Genomic DNA, 21,303 nt, shown 5'->3' on the forward strand with positions numbered 1-21,303 from the left:
TGTGAACTCTTTGCAAGGAATAGGGTCGTACAACTATGCACCTCGAAAATTGTCTTTGGATCTTGAGAATAGGAAGACTCCTCCTACAAAGCCTTCTATTGAAGATCCACCTACTTTGGAGTCGAATCCATTTCACCACACCTTCGGTATATATTTCTTGGCCCTTGTTCTACTTTACGGTTGTTCTTTCCTCTTGATTGACTAATGTGCAAGTTGATTCCACATTGGTGGTATTGTAAGAGAGTAATAAGGCTATTGGGTGGACTTTGGAGGATGTTCAGGGTATAAACCCCACATTTTGCATGCACAAGATCAAATTAGGGGATGGTGCTAAACCATCTGTTGAACATCAAAGAAGACTCAATGTGGCTATGCAAGAAGTGATAAAGAAGGAGGTTATCAAGTGGTTGGATGCCGGGGTTGTCTACCCCATCTCCAATAGTTCATGGATCTCTCCACCTCAATGTGTCCCAAAGAAGGGGGGCATGACGGTTGTTACCAATGAGAATAATGAGTTGATTCCCACAAGAACAGTGACCAGTTGGAGAGTTTGTATGGATATCGTAAGCTCAACAAAGTCACAAGGAAGGATCACTTTCCACTTCATTTTATGGACCAAATGCTCGATAGATTGGTTGGATGTGCTTTCTATTGTTTTCTTTATGGGTACTCGGGCTACAACAAATTCTTATTGCTCCAGAAGATCAAGAGAAAATAACCTTTACATGTCCTTATGGTACTTTGTCTTAAAGAGGATACCTTTTGGTTTGTGCAATGCACTGACAACTTTTCAATGGTGTATGATGGTTATTTTCACAGACATGGTGGAGGACTACCTTGAAGTCTTCATGGATGACTTCTCAGTGGTTGGAGATTCTTTGATGATTTTTATGCAAATTTAGACAAAGTGTTGGCTAGATGAAAGGAGACTAATTTGGTTCTCAATTGCGAGAAATGTCATTTCATGGTTGAGGAAGGTATTTTTCTTGTCCATACGATCTCAAAGAATGACATTGATGTTGACAAGGGGAAGATTGAGGTGATTTTTAAGTTTCCACCCCTATTTTGGTGAAGGATGTGAGGAGTTTCTTAGGCCATGCAGATTTCTACCGGCGCTTTATCAAAGATTTCTCTAAAGTTGTGAACCCATTGTGTAAGCTCCTTGAGAAGGATACCAAGTTCCATTTCAATGAAGATTGTACGAGGGCTTTAGAACAATTGAAGCTCAAGTTGACAACTACTCCTATTATTACCGCTTCAAATTGGAGCTTGCCAATTGAGCTCATGCATGATGCAGGTGATGTAGCGGTTGGGGCTGTTTTGGGGCAACGCATCGACAAAGGTTTTTCATCCGGTTTACTATACTAGTAAGACCAAGAATAGTGCCCAAGTCAATTATACCATTACAGAGAAAGAGATCCTTGATATTGTGTTTGCAATTGAGAAGTTTCGCTCGTACTTGATGGGTGTCAAAGTTGATGTCCACACGGATCGTGCGGCACTTCGCTATCTTATGAGAAAAAAGGAATCTAAAATTAGGTTGATGAGATGGGTGCTCTTGTTCCAAGAATTTGATATTGACATTCAAGATAAGAAAGGTAGTTAAAACCAAGTGGCGGACCACTTGTCTCGTTTGGAGGAGGAGGGGAGGCCACATGATGGCCTTGAAATCAACGACTCTTTCCCTGATGAGCAACTTTTGGCACTATCAATGAAAGAGGTATCATGGTTTGCGTACTTGGAAAATTTTCTTGTGAGTGGTATCATTCCGGATGAGTTCTCTTCAAACCAAAGAAAGAAGCTAATAAGAGATTGTCAAGATTACTATTGGGATGAGCCATACCTTTTCCGGATTTGTACGGATGGGGTGATTTGAAGGTGTGTATCGGAAGAAGAGCAAGGTGATATTCTTGGAGCTTGTCATTCGTTGCCATTTGGTGGTCATCACGGTGGAGCAAGAAACGACGTCGAAAGTTTTAAGTTGTGGTTTCTATTGGCCTACTCTTTACAAAAATGCAAATGACTTAGTGAAAAGATGTGATGAATGTCAACGGGCCGGTGAAATTTCAAAGAAAAATGAGATGACTCTCACAACCATCGTGGAGATTGATATTTTTTATATTTGGGGCATTGACTTTATGGGCCATTTTGTGAGTTCTTTTGAAAACACTTACATTTTGATCGCGGTGGATTATGTGTCCAAATGGGCTGAGGTCATCGCCTTACCCAACAATGAGGCGAGAAGTGTAGTGGATTTCTTGAAGAAGAATATCTTTAATAGATTTGGTACTCCACCAGCAATTCATAAGCGATGTGGGGTCACAATTTTGCAATAAGGCTTTTGACACTTTACATAGCAAGTATGGTGTTACTCACAAGGTCACGACTCCCTATCATCCATAAGCTAGTGGTCAAGTGGAAGTCTCGAACCGGAAGATAAGGAGTATCTCGTCAAATGGTGAATGCAAATCAGATGGATTGGTCCAAGAAGCTTGATGATGCGTTATGGGCATATAGGACGGCCTACAAGACACCTATTGGAATGCCTCTATACCGGTTAGTGCTCGGGAAAGCTTGTCATCTCTCAATGGAACTAGAGCACAAGGCAATGTGGGCCTTCAATAAATTGAATCTTGATTGGGATGTAGCGGCTAACTTGGGGGTTGCACACTTGAATGAATTGGATGAGTTCAAGGTGCCGTGCGTATGAGAGTTTGTCTTTGTACAAAGAAAAGACGAAATATCTTCATGACAATTACATTTGGAACAATCAATTCAAGGTCGATGATCTAGTGTTGTTATTTAACTCAAGGTTGAGGATGTCTCACGGGAAGCTTAAGTCCAAGTGGAGTGGTCCGTTTGAAATTGTTGGTGTGACACCCTTCGATGCATTGGATTTGAAGAACAAGAAAAATGGAATATTCCGAGTCAATGATCACCAGGTGAAGCACTACTTGGGAAAAGTTTGAGAGAGCCACGTGGTTGCGGTTATTTACGTCACTTGAGGATGTTATGACATTGCGTCATGCCGCGACGTTAAGTAAGGTGCTTCTTGAGAGGCAACCCAAGTTCTTTTCCTTTTCTTTTTGTAGTTACATGTTCTTTGTTGTTTTTAACTTGATTTGAAGTGTGCTGCAGGGATGATTGTAGATGAAACAATGGAGGAGAGGGTTGTGTGGCCGCAGACAAATATTGCTACCGCAGAAGACGTTGTGCGGCCGTAGATTTCATCTATGGACCGCACTTCCTCAAGCTAACTTAGATGCGAAATAACAGGGTCTCTGAACTTTTTCCCTGTCAGTGCGGGGCAAATGTGCTACCTCGGGAAGAATTGTGCGGCCGCACTTGAAATTGTGCGGACCGCACATGAGTAGCAGACCACTAAAGGTCAGGTAGAAGAGTGCGGCTCGCACTTGAAATTGTTCGGCCGTACTCGACTCTTTGCCCTCTCAAATCCTCTAAGTATATATTGAACTTTAAGCCTTATTTTGCACTTTTTACACTTTTGAGAATGTACTGTTACTCTGAGAGTCTACTTGAGGACCTAACATTTTCAAACACACACATCCATTTGCACTCACAGGATCTTTTCACATTTACATCATCTAGTATGCTTCATTTCATGTTGATTTTGTCTCATTCTAATTTTTGAATTTAGTTTTACTTTTTAGATTTTTCGGCCATCTGTTATTATATTCCATCATTGTATCCATGTGGGCTAATTTTGTAATGGGTAATTGTTAAAACATGAATGGGTTGGGTTAACTGCTTTCTATGTGTATGCCATGTTGCCAGGCAGATTTGATCAAGTTCTTGCAAAACCTAGGTAAATTTAGGACATGCTCGACTATTATTGAAATGTGCGGCCGCACTTGAATTTGTGCGGTCCGCAATTTACTAAGTAGGGTAACTGGTGGTAGGATAATGTTTCTGTGATTGTAGTTTAATTGTGCGGATTGCAGAATTTCTAGAGAGGTTGCATTTCGGTCCGCATTGTCTATCAAAGGCTTGCCCTCTGAGACCCTGAAGTGCGGACCGCACTTTCAATTGTGCGGGCTGCAGATGAATTCTGTAGCCACACATGACCTCCGCACTGTCCATCAAAGAGTAAGCATCTAAGGCCTTTGCACACTTGTGCAGAAGTGCGTCTGCACTTGGAATTGTGCAATCCGTATTTCCACTCTGCGGGCCGCACTTCACCCATTTTTGTAGTATGTTTATCCAATTGTAACCCCGCTGCTTCTATGTTGTTCTCACTCACTTACTTGAGTCTTAACTATGTTGAATCATCACTTGCAATTGACAATTCTCTTTGTGTTGATACAGATAATGGTACGATCACAAGGACTCGGTGAATTTACCAAGGAAGAGGTGAAACGTCAAAGGGTCGAGGTAGAGGTGCCTTGACCCAAGTGTGCAAAAGACAATATCAAAGAAAGCAACAACATGCCGAGTTGGAGGTAGAGACCTCTTCGAGTCTAGCTCATATCGCCCGCCTAGGAAAACCTCTGACGGAAACTCTATGTCTATTCCGAAGGAGCGCACTGAGGAGAAATCCAGGCCACAGGGGCGATCTGAGCCTCTGGATGTTCCTTCTACATCCCACAACACTTCCCAAGGTTCGGAAAGTGCCAGCTAGGAGTTTGAGGTAGTTGCTGCAGGGTCTGGTTCTAATGATGCTCCTGATGATGGGAGATGGGGAGTAGATACAGATGTCGGTTTAGCTTGGACAAAGAAGAAAGGGGGTTGGGAGAATAGATTTGTGAGTCTCCATACATTTTTTGATTTTCGGATGTGGTGGCTTGTGCAGTGTTTGACTCATAAGCATCAATTCTTATTGAAAGATCTTGACAAGTACAATCCCGCAGTTTTAGAGCAGTTTACAAAGAGAAAAAGTTGGATGCTATTTACAAAAAAGTTAGTGGATGTCAAAGAACACCTTGCCCGAGAGTTTTATGCCAACACAACGCATATTCTCAAGGGGACAAAGGTTATAAAAGTGCACAATTTGTAAATGAAGATTGATCACCATACTTTGAATGCGTATTTGGGATTTAAGGATATGAAGCTGAAAGAATATTTAGAGAAGTGTGCCTTGATGGAAGAAGCTAGACCGTGGCTTGCGAAGATTCTAGCACCGGGGACCACTCACCCTTGGATTGCTGCTGGGTTGCCTATCCTCCATAGCATCCTGAGTTTCAAGGCCAAAGGGCGGCAAACCTTTGTCTGCAGCAGGCTAGACCCGTACTTGAATCAAAACAACTTGCCCATCCCTAGAGCTATTCTGGTGGCTTCTATTATGGCGGGGTACCCGATCAATATGGGTGCCCTAATGTCGGTCAACATCTCTTTGGTGGCACAGCATAACAACACTTCTTACCCCTACCCTAACACCATTACTGAGTATGTGATAGATGCTAAGGTAGAGCCCAAGCCATTTGACACCAAGGTCAAGCCGACCGGGCCGTTTGAGTGGTATAAGCTGTAGGATCCAAGGAACCCGAAGAAAAGTGCTCAGCCTTCTACTACTGTTGTCAAGTCTGATGAACCAATTGTGGTGGTTTCTGGTATATCCGATATTCCATCCACATCAGCTGAGCCTTTTACTAGTGCATCAACTGCTATGCCTGAGCCACCATCTTGAGCTCCCTCTAGAGTTCTTTCCATAGCTCCTAGGGCAGTTCCTACTCCAGCTCCGAGGCCGGTGCCCATGCCTACATGAACACTTTCTTCTCTATGAGTCTCAGACATAGGTGAGTCTTAGCAACTGGATTCATTCAACTACTTCAAAGTTGTCTGAGATCTCCAGTGTTGTTGTAGTGCAGTCATCTACACAGGCACCCCGGGATCCCACTCACATTGATGAGAAGTTGAGCAAAATCTTAGTCAACCAGAAGGTGGTTATGGATACATTGGTACAACATGGTGTTGTGATCGAGAGGTTGACCAAGCAGGTGAATAAGATGCGGAATACCAGACCAGTAAGAAGTCAGTGGATAAGCTTCGGACTGAGGTGACCTGATTAGCTACATCTGGATATTTTCCTTTTGACATGCTGATTGACCCATCCTAGCCCCACCCTGATCCATCTACACAGGATGCTTGTGCTGGCTAGTTTGAGGAGCCATTCCTTGCCAGCGACACTGCCGATGCAGTGCGTGCGATGTTCACTTCTCCAATCACTCCCAGATTTGATGATGATATTCAGTTGGCGGACCCAAGAGGGACTGATGCTGCTGGGGACACAGTGATGACCGAGGACACTTTGGGAGTTTCTTTGCCCTCTCGACTATTGCTCTTATTTTGTTAAGCATAGGGGACAGTGCTTACTTTTATTCCGGGGGGGGGGGGGGGGGCTTTGGAGCTTATTTGATACATTGGATACATTTGGATATTTTGGAATGTAATAATTAGATAATTCTGTTTCATGTTATCTATCTTTAGTAGTTATTGCTTTCATTAGCTTCTTTATTTGTTAGCTTTGATTTTGCTTATGTTAGTAGTTTCTTTTTATATAGTAGCTTCTATGTTTTTCTTAGTAGTGTGGATAATAAGCTTTTGGTTTTCTTAATGCCACAGTTCTTTCTAAAGGTGGTCTTTTGTGTGAACCGGGCGACTCTTCTCGAGGATGGATCTTGTGACAACTTTCTTAAGGGAATGAGTCATTTTTGTGTCTAGGTAATAACAATAGTAGTAGTAATGAATAAAATCCCCAATCAAGTCGTTCTCTAAAAAGAGTTATTCATGCTTCATTTGGCATCAACACACTTAACTATGTGCTTATGGTTTGAAACACGATTTTTGTAAGAATATAGCTCTAGTTACTGACTTTGAGATTCTTGAGTTGACTTTGACAATCATTGAGTGATTGATTGGACAATAGTGATCTTTAACTTGACTGTATTGTTGTAGGCTTTAGACTCTATCCTTTTTTGCGGTCTAGTTGCATGAGAGGTGAGGTAATTTTTGTTGCTAGTCCAAGTGCATGAGTGGATAGTCTAGAACTTGCCTCAAATGTTTTTCAAGGCGAAATTCTAGGTTTTCTTAGTTTGGAATATGATTGTAGGCTTTCCTTGGTCCGTTTGAGTTTTTTATTGCCATCCGATGTTTGTTATCCCTAGTCAACCCCTTTGAGCCTTTACCCTTTCCCTATTGGTAACCGTGTTACAAGCCTTTACCCATTTATTTGTAATCCTCCCTTGGCACCCGGACCTTCCTTAACACTAGTCATGTCCCGAACCTGAGCCTTGACGTAACACGACATCCGGTGCTTGATTACATGCGACCAAGTGAACCAATTGGCTGGCTAAATCAACATGTGATATCATAACATACTGAATGCGGAAGATAAACTAACACATGCTAATATACTTAATGTATGAAGGATATAAATCAGAGTACGAAAAAATTAATACTAGTCTGAAGCATATACGTAGCCAACATTGCTTAACAGGAAGATCCTCTGACTCTGTTCAACTGTTACTCTAGTCTATGAAGCCTCTAATGAAGTACTGAAAACACTAATATCTATAAATATTGAAAGACTGCAAAGTAATGACAGTACCCCGAAAGAACTGGGCTCACCAAATAACTGGTACGAGAATCCTAGCGCTCTGAATCATCAACTTGTAAATCATTACCTGCATCGTGAGATGCAGGCCCCGAGCTAAAGGGATGTTAGTACATTTGAATTGCACTGGTATGTAAAGCAACTGAAAGAAAGAATTGTAAATACTGAAACTGAAACTAATAACTAATAACTGATAGCTGATAGTTGAAGTGATAACTGAAATGATAACTAATAACTAATAATTGAACTGAACAAAGGAAGTAAGGATATGAGTACTCCCTCTTTTAAATGATGAACCACCTGTTTTTTGAATAACCTATGGCCTCGGGCCCAATATATATGGCACAAGCTATAGCCTCGGTCCCAAGGATACGTATATATAACTACGTCCTCAGGCCCAAAATTGCATAAAGAATAAACTACAGCCTCGGTCTCAAACATGCATAAAGCATAAACTATAGCCTCAGGCCCAAACATGCATACAACATAAGCCACGGCCTCAAGCCCAATGATTCATAAAGCATAAACTGCGGCCTCTGGCCCAAATACAGGAACTGAGAATTATACTGCAACACATGATACTAAATTACTGAATCATACTGAGTTACATGATACTGGAATGTTGAATAAAACAAGACTGAGACATGTATTCGTGACCTGATTATGTAAACTAAAACTTCAACTTTTTATGACATGTTGAGTAATCTAGACTGAGACTCATGGGCATCAAAACCAAGTCTATATAGATTACGCAGTGAGATGACAGCGTTCAGAATGAAAGTCATGAACGAGTTACGAAGCTAGAGAATAGAAGTTCTGCAACTATTCAAGGAGCTAGGATTTATATTACTAAGGCAATTAATAACGTCGTAAAAGAAAGTTAGTGTAGGGAAAACCATTAACATTCCCAAACATAGAGAGTTAGCCTCACATACCTTGGCTTTGCCCCTTTTAAGCGTATCACAACGTTCATTACCTCTTTTAATGATAATCTATGGCAACATATATCAAGAGGAACCAATATTAGCACTAATGCTCATGTTTTAGTCACTTAGGTTTATCAAACACTTGGTGGGCATAAAGCTTCATAGTTCTTATTAATGGTGTTTCTACGCCCAACAACCCATTCTCTTGCTCCTAGAAAATTCTAAAATCTCCAATTGCTATAATCAATACCATTCTTCATCACTCATAAGGTAAATAACACCCTTAATAAATAATCAACATCAACAATCCAAATTTATAACTGTTCATGCTTTTCTATCAAATCCATCAACTCATATCTCATGAACATAGAGTTTATAATCATTAATCCAATGCTATAATTAATTAGAGGGTGAAGATATTACCTTCTTGACGTTCAATCTTCTTGAATTCAAGTTATAGGGTTTCTTTTATAAACCATGATGTCTCGATCGAATATCTAATGATTTGAAGGGTTTACGCATATTAATAAGGTGTTGGAGAATTGAAATTAACTTAAAATCATCATTAGAAGTTACCTTGGATGATGGAGAGACCTTGGAGGAAGTTGGGTTCCTGAGAGCTTCCCTTTCTAGAGCAAGTTTTTTGCGTTTTGGGGTGTGGGGTAGAAGTAGGGCTTATAAAACGATCTCTCAGGTATTCTCCCATGCAGATGAAGGCCCAAACGCACACCTGAATGCACAGCAAGGGCAGTACCACCGCCACAAGTGCGCGGCCGTGTACGGGTCCAGTTGGGCATGCACCTGGGCGCGCATACTGTACATCATTCTATAAAAAGCACATATCTTTTTGCTCAAAGATCCGTTAGGGTTCCACAATATATCATTGGAAAGGTATTTCAACGGGCTACAAATTTAATGTTTTAAGGTTTCCCAAATGCCTAACCAATTTTCATGAATTTAGGCTGGAATATAGACCTTCCATATACTTAGTCGATTTTTTATTGAATCTTATGCACCTCACTCTCCGTCTTTATTCCAAAACTACTATTTCCACCCATAATCATCCTGATAGGACTTCATATGTGTAAAGTATTATATTAATACTCATTTAACACATCCACACCTAATTTAAATTACAGAGTGTTACAGTATCTACCCATTGGGAATATTTGTCCTCGAATGATTGTCCTGACTGTAACTACGTCTAGGACTGGACCTTAAACTGGTCTGATAGAAACATGTGAATACTGAGCTGTCATGAATATGTACATACTAAATTGAATGAATACATGATTACTGAATTTCTGAGATACTGAATTGAATTGGTACTAAACTGAATGACTTCTGAACTGACTGAAGACTGAGCTGACTGAATATTGAAATACATGGAGGTTATAATCTAAGGTCTGAATGAAAAGGTTAGTTACCTCCAACATTTCTCCAAACCACATGTCAGCTAAAAAAGCATAGCACAAGGCTTACGGGGCTTCATATTATGCACAACATGAAACATATACTTGAATAATGGTCTGTCATGGATACGTGAATATTGAACTAACATGGATATATAAATACTGATCTGGCACGAGTATCTGAGTATTGAACTGACATGAATATCTAAGCACTAAGCTGGAATGAATATATAAGTACTGGACTGCCATGAGTATCTGATTACTGAACTGACATGAGTATATGAGTACTGAACTGACAAGAATATCTGAATAGTGGAAACTTGAATGTAATAACATGACGCGTGAAATAATGGTGTACAACCGCCAATGCTGGTGGCAACTCTAACTCATAAGCTACTTTCCCGATCCCTTGTAGGATCCTATACGACCCGTTGTATCTGGGACCGAGCTTTCCTTTCTTCCCAAATCTTATAATACCCTTCAGAGGAGAATATTTCCAAAACACCCCATCAAATCATGCTTTCAAAATGAGCGAGATAATCTTGTTATAAAGTCCATATTTATCATCTCCACTAAAAAATATGTGTATTCTATGGTAAAACACTGGCCTTTCTGCTGCTCGACTTTCACTTGCTGGCAATTCGAACAATTGGCCACAAAATCTACGACATTCTTTTTCATTCGTTCCACCAATAAATCTCCTTGAGCATGATACATATTTGGGGAACCTGGGTGGATAGAATACTTGGAATTATAGGCTTCTAACATGATCCTCCTCGCTAAGTCCATCTATATCTGGAACACACAGTCCGTCTTGGTACCTCAAAGTACCATCATCTCTCCCTTGTGCAAAAGCCATCATCTTATGATTGTGAATCCCCTCTTTCATCTGTAACAAGTAGGGATCATCAAACTCTTTCTTCTTCTTTTCGACTATGAAGGAGGAACAAGTCTTGTTCTAGACAACAACTACATCATCTTCGGAGTCTGAAAGTCGAATTCCTAGCTTGGCTAAACAGTGACCTTCTTTCACCATAGTTCTCTTGTTTTCCTAAATCATGAAATATACTTCCCATACTTGATTATCTTTTTATGACACTTCCTGAAAATACTTATAGTATTGTTGTGAGCTAACGTTTTGACCAGTACTCCGAAGATTAGAGTCTAATGCAATGGCACTACCCTCGTGATACATAACTGGGCATGGTTTTATAGTTATTACATCCTATGCTAACTATGTGGGTTTCAAATATCCAACTGAACTTACTCACAATTTTCACATCTCCCCCTTAGACCAAAGGTTAAGGTCTTGTACTTGCGGGTCCTTCTCTTTTTTTTGATCCGAACAACTTTCCTAATCTTCTACAATTCTTTGCACTTTATGTCAAGGACGTCTCATCTTCCGACTTACTTCTGAGCAATCTTTCTTACTGGGAAAAACTAAATTACTTAAATAAACGGAAATCTAATGTACTTACAACTATCATACACAATCTTAACGATTTAAATCAGCTCACACTGTGAATCTTGGGGAAACCCCTTTCCGATAACTCTTAAAGGCTATTCATGTGTAGTTTACTCTCTTACTGCCTAGTTGATTTTTTTCTTCCACTGTCACTGTACTTCGGGTTTAACTTAAAATCTTTGGGTTCTAACACGTGTTCGGTACTTCAAATTGTTCCCCATTCACCAGTGTTAACTTGGCTAAGTAAATCAAATCGTACCTCTACTAGCTCTGCTAAAATTGCTAATTCAGTGTATTTACTCAAAACTTACTTACTATTCTTTTACTAACCACCTGCTAGAACCATATTTTCTCATTCTTCTTTGAATAACTAAAGTGAAGCATAATGTTATTCCTAACTTCTCTCACCATCCGACACTATCCTACGTTTGCATGCTATCTTTTTTTTCCCGAACCATTTACATGGATCACACTTAGGGAAATTTCATCTGTCATAAACGAAATGGAAATATCTAACCCCAAACTTTTTATACACTTCAAAATCATATCAGACTATAAACATCCGAGGTAAACACATAGTCACATAACCTAAGGGGCAACTAGCATATCTTTTATCTCATAATAATAGCTGCTTCTTGTAGTAACTTACTAATGTGGTACTTTCTTGCTCTGATTTGAATAATTCCAAACAACTTAAAATCATTCCTTGAAATTCAATATCGACTGCTCTTTGTTCTCCTTTCGTACATCATATCTTTTTAATCATATGCATGAGTCATATGAAAAGCACATCTTTGGTAATATCAAATATTTCTGCCTCCTATGTATTTTGCCCTTAGACTTTTTATGTCCGTAACTACAGTGATCAATTCTATGCTCGCTGCGGATAAATTCTTAACATGTTACATCATGGGGTCTAACATCTAAACTATCATTATTCCACCTATGGCTCCATTTTCAAGAATTAAAATAAAATTGTTCTGCGGCGTAAAACACTACCATACACAAACTTGTCTTTCAGAGTGTACCATCATCTGATAAATTAGTTCCTGCACTATCCAGTGAGTGTTGGGTCTAATCTGGACCTAAAACATGCAAATATTTCATTATAATCACTGTTACTTACATTTTTTTAGTACCCATAGACATCACCGTATACTCACAAGTCACCAAAATTTGGATACACTGAAAATTGGAGATCTGGTAGCTAAATAACGAAACACTGGCGTACAGAATAACCATAACATGCTAACTAAAAGACTGTATAACTGGTAACTGAGCTAAGCTGATAACCTTGAAACATGATAACTGCTTTTGTACTTTCTACTAAGGTTATGCTATAGTCTGTACTACTATCCATTACATCCTTTCAAGTCTTATTTGTTACCAACATGTAATCCATAATTACACCTCAATGGGCAATTATCCTCTCTAGAACCTTGGGTTTTTCCTGACCATCGCTTGGGCATATGATACGTCTCGAAGTCGATAGGAAGAGAAGGTTACCTATTTCTCTAAGCTTCATGGCACGATGTAGAGTAGAAAGAAATGAGACAATCTTGAATGTCTTGGTAGTTAATCGTTTATATGCATGGTCGACACACACATATAAAGGAAACTCCACTAGATATAGCTTCATAAACTCTCTAGGACACTTGAACCTGTTGCTCTGATACCAAGATTTTTTACGCCTCGGACCTCGGCCTGGACGTAACACGGCACCCAGTGCTTGATTACATGCGACCGAGTGAACCAACTGGCTGGCTGAATCAACATGTGATATCATAACATATTGAATGCGGAAGATAAACTAACACATGCTGATATACTGAAAGTCTGGATGATGTAAATCAAAGTGCAAAAATAATAAAAACAAGTTTAATACATATATGTAGCTAACATTGCTTAACAGGAAGAGCCTACTATGCTGTCTAACTCTTACTCTAGTCTATGAAGCCTCTAATGAAGAACTGAAAACACTGACTATCCGTAAATACCAAAAAAAAGCATAGTAATGATAATTCCCCGAAAGAACTGGGGCTCACCAAATAGCTGGTACGAGAATATTAGGGCTCTGAATTGTCAACCTGTAAACCATTAACGGTATCGTGAGATGCAGGCCCCAGACGAAAAGGACATCAGTACATTTGAATTGCACTGGTATGTAAAGCAACTGAAAGAAAGAACTGTAAATGCTAAAACTGAAACTGATAACTGATAACTGAAGTAATAACTGAAATGATAACTGATAACTGGTAACTGATAACTAAAATGATAACTGATAACTAAACTGAACAAACGATGTAAGGATGTGAATACATCCTCTTCTGAACGATGAACTACCTATTTATCTAAATAAACTACGGCCTCGAGCCCAATATATATATGTGCACAAGCTACAGCCTCGGGCCCAAGTATACGTATATATAACTATGACCCCAGGCCCGAAAATGCATATAGCATAAACTACAGCCTCGAGCCCAAACATGCATAAAGCATAAACTACGACCTCATGCCCAAACATGCATAAAGCATAAACTGCAGCCTCAGGCCCAAAGATGCATATATCATAAATTGCAGCCTTAGGCCCAAATACAGGTGTTCAACATTCAGGGATTTAAAATCAGGAACTTAGAATCGTACTGCAACACATGATACTGAAATATTCAACCATACTTAGTTACATGATACTAGAATGTTGAATAAAACTAGACTGAGACATGTATTCGTGAACTGATTATGACAACTGAAACTTCAACTGTTATGACATGCTGAGTAATCCAGACTGAGAATTATGGGCATTAAACCCAAGTCTATATTGATTACGCACTAAGCTGACAACGTTCAGAATGAAAGTCATGACGAGTTACGAAGCTAGAGAATAGAATTTCTGCAACTATTCAAGGAGCTAGGCTTAACTATATTTCTGAGGCAATTAGTAACATCGTAAAAAAACGTAGTGTAGGGAGAATCATTAACATTCCCAAACATAGAGAATTAACCTCACATACCTTGGCTTTGCCCATTTCAAGCGTATCACAATGTTCGTCACCTCTTTCAACTATAGTCTATGGCAACATATATCAAAAGGAACCAATATTAGCACTAATTCTCATGTTTTAGTCACTTGGTGGGTATAAAGCTTCATAGTCCTTTTTAATGGTGTTTCTACACCCAACAACCATTCTCTTTCTCCTAGCAAATTGTAAAATCTCTAATTGCTATAATCAATACCATTCTTTGTCACTCATAAGGTAAACAACACTCTTAATCAATAATCAACATCAACAATCCAAACCTATAATTGTTCATACTTTTCTATCAAACCCATCAACTCATATCTCATGAACATAGAGTCTATAGTCATTAATCCAATGCTATAATGAATTAGAGGGTGAAGATATTACCTTCTTGACGTTCAATCTTCTTGAATTCTATTTCTAGGGTATCTTTTCCCAACCATGATGTCTCAATCGAATATCTAATTATTTGAACGGTTTACCTATATTAATAAGGTATTGTAGAGTTGAAATTAATTTAGAATCTTCATTAGAACTTACCTTAGATGATGGAGGGACCTTGGCGGAAGGTTGGTTCATGAGAGCTTCCCTTTCAAGAGCAAGATTTTGTATTTTGGGGTGTGGGAGACGAAGTAGGACTTTCAAAACGACCTCCTAGGTGTGCTCCCACGCACCTGAAGACCTAAACTGGCACCTGAATGTGCAGCAAGAGCAGTGCACTGCCACATGTGCCGGCCGCATACGGGACCAGCAGGGAGCGCGCACATGGGTGGGAATACCGTCATTCAGTAACACACATAACATTTTGCAAAGAGATCTGTTTGGAAGGCCTCGTCAAAAACATTTCCTAAAGGATTAGGATTTTAAAGTGCGATAGCAGTATTCGAGGTTAACACATCATTTATTCAAGCATAAATGGTATAACATTAATCAAATGAGCCCCAAAGTCAGTTTTGATTAAAGCATTAGTTTCGTATGGAAATTACGGAGCCAAAGCAAAAAGAATCGTCGAATTCGAACATCACATGGGAGAGTTATGCCCATTTTCGAGTGAAATAGAAACAATTTCCCAACGCCAGCGCCCAGGGTATCGTGGGGCGCTATCCCTGGCGCTGGAAATCTTGAGGTTCTGGAACCAGTGCCACAGGCAGCACCCCATGCCACCTTTTGCGCCCGAAACATTATATACTCATCTTGGGGTTCATTTTCCCCATTTCTCTTGGCCGAACTTTGGGATTTTCCTCCACTCTCTCAAGATCTCCAACTGCCCCATATACAAGGTGAGTAATCCCTACTAATTTGGTGTTTCATTTCATCAATTCCACCCTAATACTAACTCAAACCTCCATAAAATCCTTAGATTTTCAAGAAATCTCTTCAAGAACTCAGAAGGAGGGTTTTGCAAGATATCTTCCAAAAGGTAAGCCTTAGGCTTACATGCATGGATTTATTATGGGAATATGAGTATTAATCAAGTATTGGGGCTCATGAGATGGTGACTGGAAGCCATAATTTCTATATTTAAATACATAACCATTGTAGAGATTGAAAGATAATTATTTGATGAAATTTTGTTGATTGGGTGTGGATGGATGGTCATGTATGTGATATTGGAAGTTATAAAATGTTTAAGAATGATGGGGGGTGCGGGATAAATTGGTGGTAAATGATGGTAGTTGGATGAACTAATTCTATGGCTATGAGATGTAGATATTTATGCCTACTATGTGTTTGATAAAGTGTTTGAATGGCCTAAAATATGAAAATTTGTTACTAGAGATGATTCCATTGGATGTTGATATTGTAGATTGAAGGTTCTTAGTGTAGTAGATCGTTGAGGTATCATTAAGGAACGAATTTTAGGTATGTTGGCTAAACTCTTCTTTAAGAATTGAACCCCACTTTACTCTTGTAAGTTCCAAGATGCTCACTCTGACTCGATTATACCGAATAATCTTTGTGATAAAAATATAGATGTTCAATTCGTGTTGCTCTTATTATGTTGTACTATTAATTGAGGATGTGTCCAAACTATGGATTATGTATCTACGTGTTGTAACTACAAGTCGTGTTTCATATGAAAGTTATTATACCACTTTGTGTAGAGATTGTGAATGGGATTACACCTCCACCCGCACATATTGGGGTGAGGCGGCAAGGCCGCTCTGTGTAGGTTTGGGTACTGTGGTTACACCTCTACGTGCATACATTGGGGTGAGGCGGCCGGGCCTCTTGAGTAGAGTTGTGGTATTATGCTTGCACCTCCACCCACATACATTGGGGTGAGGCAGCGGGGCTGCTTTGTGTAAACATGGTTACAAAGGATCTCGTCTTAAAATTTATAAATGATATTGGCAGCTTTTGATAAATTTGCTTTGGCTTTAATGGCTATCTATGTTATTCTATTGTCACCCTGATTCATCATATTCATGTTGTATTTCTAAGCTCTTGATTAGGTTTTTGGTTTTGATACTAGTACTTTTCGACATGTACTAACTTCCCTTTTGCTGGGGGCACTGCATCTTTAATGGATGCAGGTGGTTCCACATCAGAGGATATTGACCAGTGATAGCATTTATCAATCTTCCAAGATGACTTGGTGAGCCCCATCTCATTGTGGGGTCGTGCATCTTTTGCTTCATATGTAATATCATATTTTGTGCTATAGCCGGAGTCTTGTTGCCGACATTATCATTGTACTCTTTGGTATCTTTAGAGGCTTCATAGACATAGTTTGGGTTGTGTATTGGTGTGGTAAAAGTTGAACTAAAAATGTCATAATTGTATCACATGCTCCTATTGTTAAACTATGGTTGTGAAACATACTATTTTGGAGACTTATTAAGTGAAGTAACTAATGGATATGTATTTGGCATTGTCTACATGATCTCCTTGTCGGTCAATTTTCAAGTTATGCATTCTCTTTAAATTATGGGTGAGTTTTGTAGAAAGTATTCAACAGGCTTGCTTGACTGGGTTCACTCGGTTGAGCGCTAGTCGCGCTCCCCGAGTTTGGGGCATTACAAACTTGGTATCAGAGTCTAAGGTATTAAAGTGTCATTGGATGTCTCAGAGCCGTGTCTAGTAGAGTCCTTCTTATTGGTGTGTTGTCGACCACATTTAAAAGTTTGAGGCTACTTGGACATTTAGGAATAATACCCTTCTTTGATGTTCTTGATCGTGCGATAAAACTGATTGTAAGATTGTTCCTCCTTTAACTCGTGCATTGCTCTAACTTTTAGTAAATGGCACCTAGGAAGAAGGCAAGAATTGGCCAGGGAGCTAATGTTACCCTAGGGGTGGCGGTTGATTCTATAATTAATGTTGCGGGTGAACACCCGAGGGGTGAGGATATTCCCCCAATTACTACACCACCTGGTTCTATTATTCCTGCTCAGGTTGCACCAGTTCTTACACCTGAGGAGGGTGCAATGAATCCTCCAACTGATATTCTAGTTCCACCTCCAGCCCAACTTCTAGTCCTGGTGTTTCTGATGGGGATCTTAGGGGAGCCATACAGATGTTGGCACAGATAGTGGCTTCCCAAGCCCAGAGATCAAATGTTGCCCCCACTTCTTCTAGCCACCAAGGGGATTCTACTGGTTCCAGGGTTAACAAGTTTCTTCAGTTAGATCCTCCAATGTTCACGGGTGCTAATCCCGAAGAATACCCCAAAGACTTCATTGATGAGATGCACAAGACTCTCCGAGTTATGCCTGAAACTGAGATAGAGGGGGTGGAGTTGGCCTTTTACCGCCTGAAAGGGGTGGCCTATTCTTGGTTTGAGTTGTGGGATCCCGTGAGGAGGGGAGCCTTCCGATGAGGTGGAGTGAGTTTGCCGACGCTTTCATGGATCATATCTTGCTTTCCGAGATTAAGGCAGCCCGTGCTACTGAGTTTGAGAACCTAAAACAATTTAGAAAAAGTGTGTGGGAGTACCATATGGAGTTCGCGCGCCTGTCCAAGTAGGCTATTCACATGTTGTCCACTATGGAGGCTAGGGTACGCCGGTTTGTACAAGACCTTAGTCCCTTTGTTATTAATGAGGCTGCTACATCTGCCTTGAAGTGTGATATGAGTTATGGAAAAATGGTGGTGTTTGTTCAAGCTATAGATAATCGTAAGCTAAAAAATAGAATGGAGCATGAAGATAGCAGCAAGGCCCGGTCCGCGGGCAACTTTGGTGGTTCTTCCGGTGGGGGTGGAAGTAGGTCTGCATTTAGGGGAGGGTCATCAGAGCCATCTCAGTCTTTTGCTCAGTCTTTGATTAGTGCATAACCATCAGGGCCCAGTCAGCATAAGTGGAGTCGTTTCAGGCCCCGTCAAGCAATAGGGGGCCCCACCAGCAGGGTCAACCGGGAGGGAGATTCCAGCAGCAGCGGAGGCCCCCCATGCCCCAAGTGTGGGAGGATGCACTTTAGGGTCTGCTTTATGGACCTACCTATATTTTACGAGTGCGGTATGAGGGGTCACATTCAAAGGGATTGCTGCTCGTCCTGCCAGACTCTGGGCAGGGGCGTGGCACAACCAGCTACTTCTGCAGCTACTACATCCGCAACACCTCCTCCAGCTCTAGGTACTCCAACACCCGCAGGGCGTGGTGCAGCTAGGGGTGGTACCGAAAACTCGGGAGGGCCCAGCAAATTTTATGCTATGCAGAGGCATCGAGATTCAAATGCTTCTCCAGATGTTGTCACAGGTATATTGACTGTCCAATCTCATGATGTGTATGCTCTTATTGATCCCGGTTCCACTTTGTCCTATGTCACTCTTTATGTTGCTTTGGAATTTGGGATAGAACCGGAACAAATTCATGAGCCGTTCTCTGTATCTTCCCCTATTGGTGAGTCTATTGTGGCTGCACGAGTTTATAGGAATTGTGTTGTCACGGTGCGTGGTAGGGACACCATGACCTATCTTATTGAATTGGGGATGGTTGACTTTGATGTTATAATGTGGATGGACTGGCTTTATTCATATTTTCCCAAGCTTGATTGCCGAGCTAGAACTGTGAGGTTTGAATTTCTACATGAGTCAGTGATTGAATGGAAGGGGGATAACGTGGTGCCGAAGGGTAGGTTTATTTCTTACCTTAAGGCCACGAAGATGATTAACAATGGGTGTATCTATAATTTGGTCGGGGTCACAAACACTGATGCTGAGGCACCTACACTTGAGTCCGTGCCTATTATGAATGAATTTCCGGATGTCTTTCCTGATGAGCTCCCTAGGATCCCACCAGACAAGGAGATTGATTTTGGGATTGATGTGATGCCAGGCACACAACCTATATCTATTCCACTTTACAGAATGGCACCAGCAGAATTGATGTAGCTAAAGGAACAACTGAAAGATTTGTTAGAGAAGGGTTTCATTTGACCGAGTGTGTCACCTCGGGGTGCACCGGTTCTCTTTGTAAAAAAGAAAGATGGGTCACTAAGGATGTGTATTGGCTATTGGCAGCTCAACAAGGTCACAATAAAAAATAAATACCCACTACTAAGGATAGATGACTTGTTTGATCAATTGCAAGGTGCTAGGTACTTCTCCAAAATTGATTTAAGACCCGGGTATCACCAATTGAAGATCAAGGAGCAGGATATTCCGAAAATAGCTTTCAGAACACGGTATGGGCACTTTGAATTTCATGTGATATCTTTTGGGCTGAAAAATGCCCCGGCATCTTTCATGGATCTTATGAACCGAGTCTTCAAGACTTTCCTCGACTCCTTTTGTGACAGTGTTCATTGACGATATTCTTGTATATTCACAAAGTCGAGAGGACCATGCCAATCATCTCAGGGCAGTTCTGTAAACACTATATCAGCATAAATTATATGTGAAATTTTCAAAGTGTGAATTTTGGCTTGAATCTGTCACATTCTTGAGTGGGAAATGATTAATATGAACTTTGTGGTGGGACTACCGTGCACTCCGTGCAAGTTTGACTCAATTTGGGTGATGGTGGATTGACTCACGAAATCAATACACTTTTTGCCAGTTAAATCTACCGACACAACGTAATAGTATGCTCAGTTGTATATTAAGGAAATAGTCAGGTTACATGGAACTCCAGTTTCTATCATTTTTGATCGAGGGTAATAGTTCATGGCTAATTTTTGGAAGAAATTTTAGTAAGGTTTGGGTACTCAGGTGAAACTTAGCAGAGCATTCCACCCACAAACTGAGGGGCAGGCAGAGCGAACTATTCAGACGCTTGAGGATATGTTGCGCGCGTGCGTTCTTGCTTTCATGGGTAGTTGGGGTGACCATTTGACACTCATAGAATTTGACTACAACAACAGTTATCATGCTAGTATTCAGATGGCACCAATCGAGGCTTTATATGGTAGGAGATGCAGATCTCCCATTGGGTGGTTCGAGATTGGGGAAGCGAAATTGATAGGACCAGACCTCGTATATCAGGCTATGGAGAAGGTTAAGGTTATTAAGGATGGGTTGAAAACTGCTCAGAGTCGTCAAAATTCCTATTCGGATGTTTGCCGCAGAGATTTAGAGTTCAAAGAAGATGATTGGGTATTCTTGAAGGTTTCCCCATGAAGGGTGTAATGCAGTTTGGTAAGAAAGGGAAATTGAGCCCGAGGTATGTCGGGCCATACAGAATCATTCAGAGAATTGGTCAAGTGGGGTACAAGCTTGAGCTACCACCTGAGATGTCATTAGTGCACCCGGTATTCCATGTGTCTATATTGAAGAAGGTAGTTGGAGATCCGTCGCTTATTGTGCCAGTTGAGACTATTGAGGTTAATGAAGAACTGACTTATGAAATATTCCAGTTGCATTCTTGACAGGGAAGTCCGAAAGCTGAGAAACAAAGAGATTGCCTCCATGAAAGTTTTATGGCGAAACCAACTGGTCGAAGAGGCCACCTGGGAAGCCGAGGAAGAGA

The 21,303-nt window shown here is 40.6% G+C and overlaps 1 protein-coding gene across 1 annotated transcript; it reads left to right on the forward strand.

Moving 5' to 3' along the window:
- On the forward strand, positions 2,456-3,224 carry LOC109228079. The gene is made up of 3 exons (XM_019393260.1): positions 2,456-2,700; positions 2,813-2,942; positions 3,129-3,224. Exons 1-3 carry the CDS (start codon positions 2,456-2,458, stop codon positions 3,222-3,224), a joined length of 471 nt encoding a protein of 156 aa, XP_019248805.1.

Source organism: Nicotiana attenuata, chromosome 6 (assembly GCF_001879085.1).
Source record: "Nicotiana attenuata strain UT chromosome 6, NIATTr2, whole genome shotgun sequence".
Lineage (NCBI taxonomy): Eukaryota > Viridiplantae > Streptophyta > Magnoliopsida > Solanales > Solanaceae > Nicotiana > Nicotiana attenuata.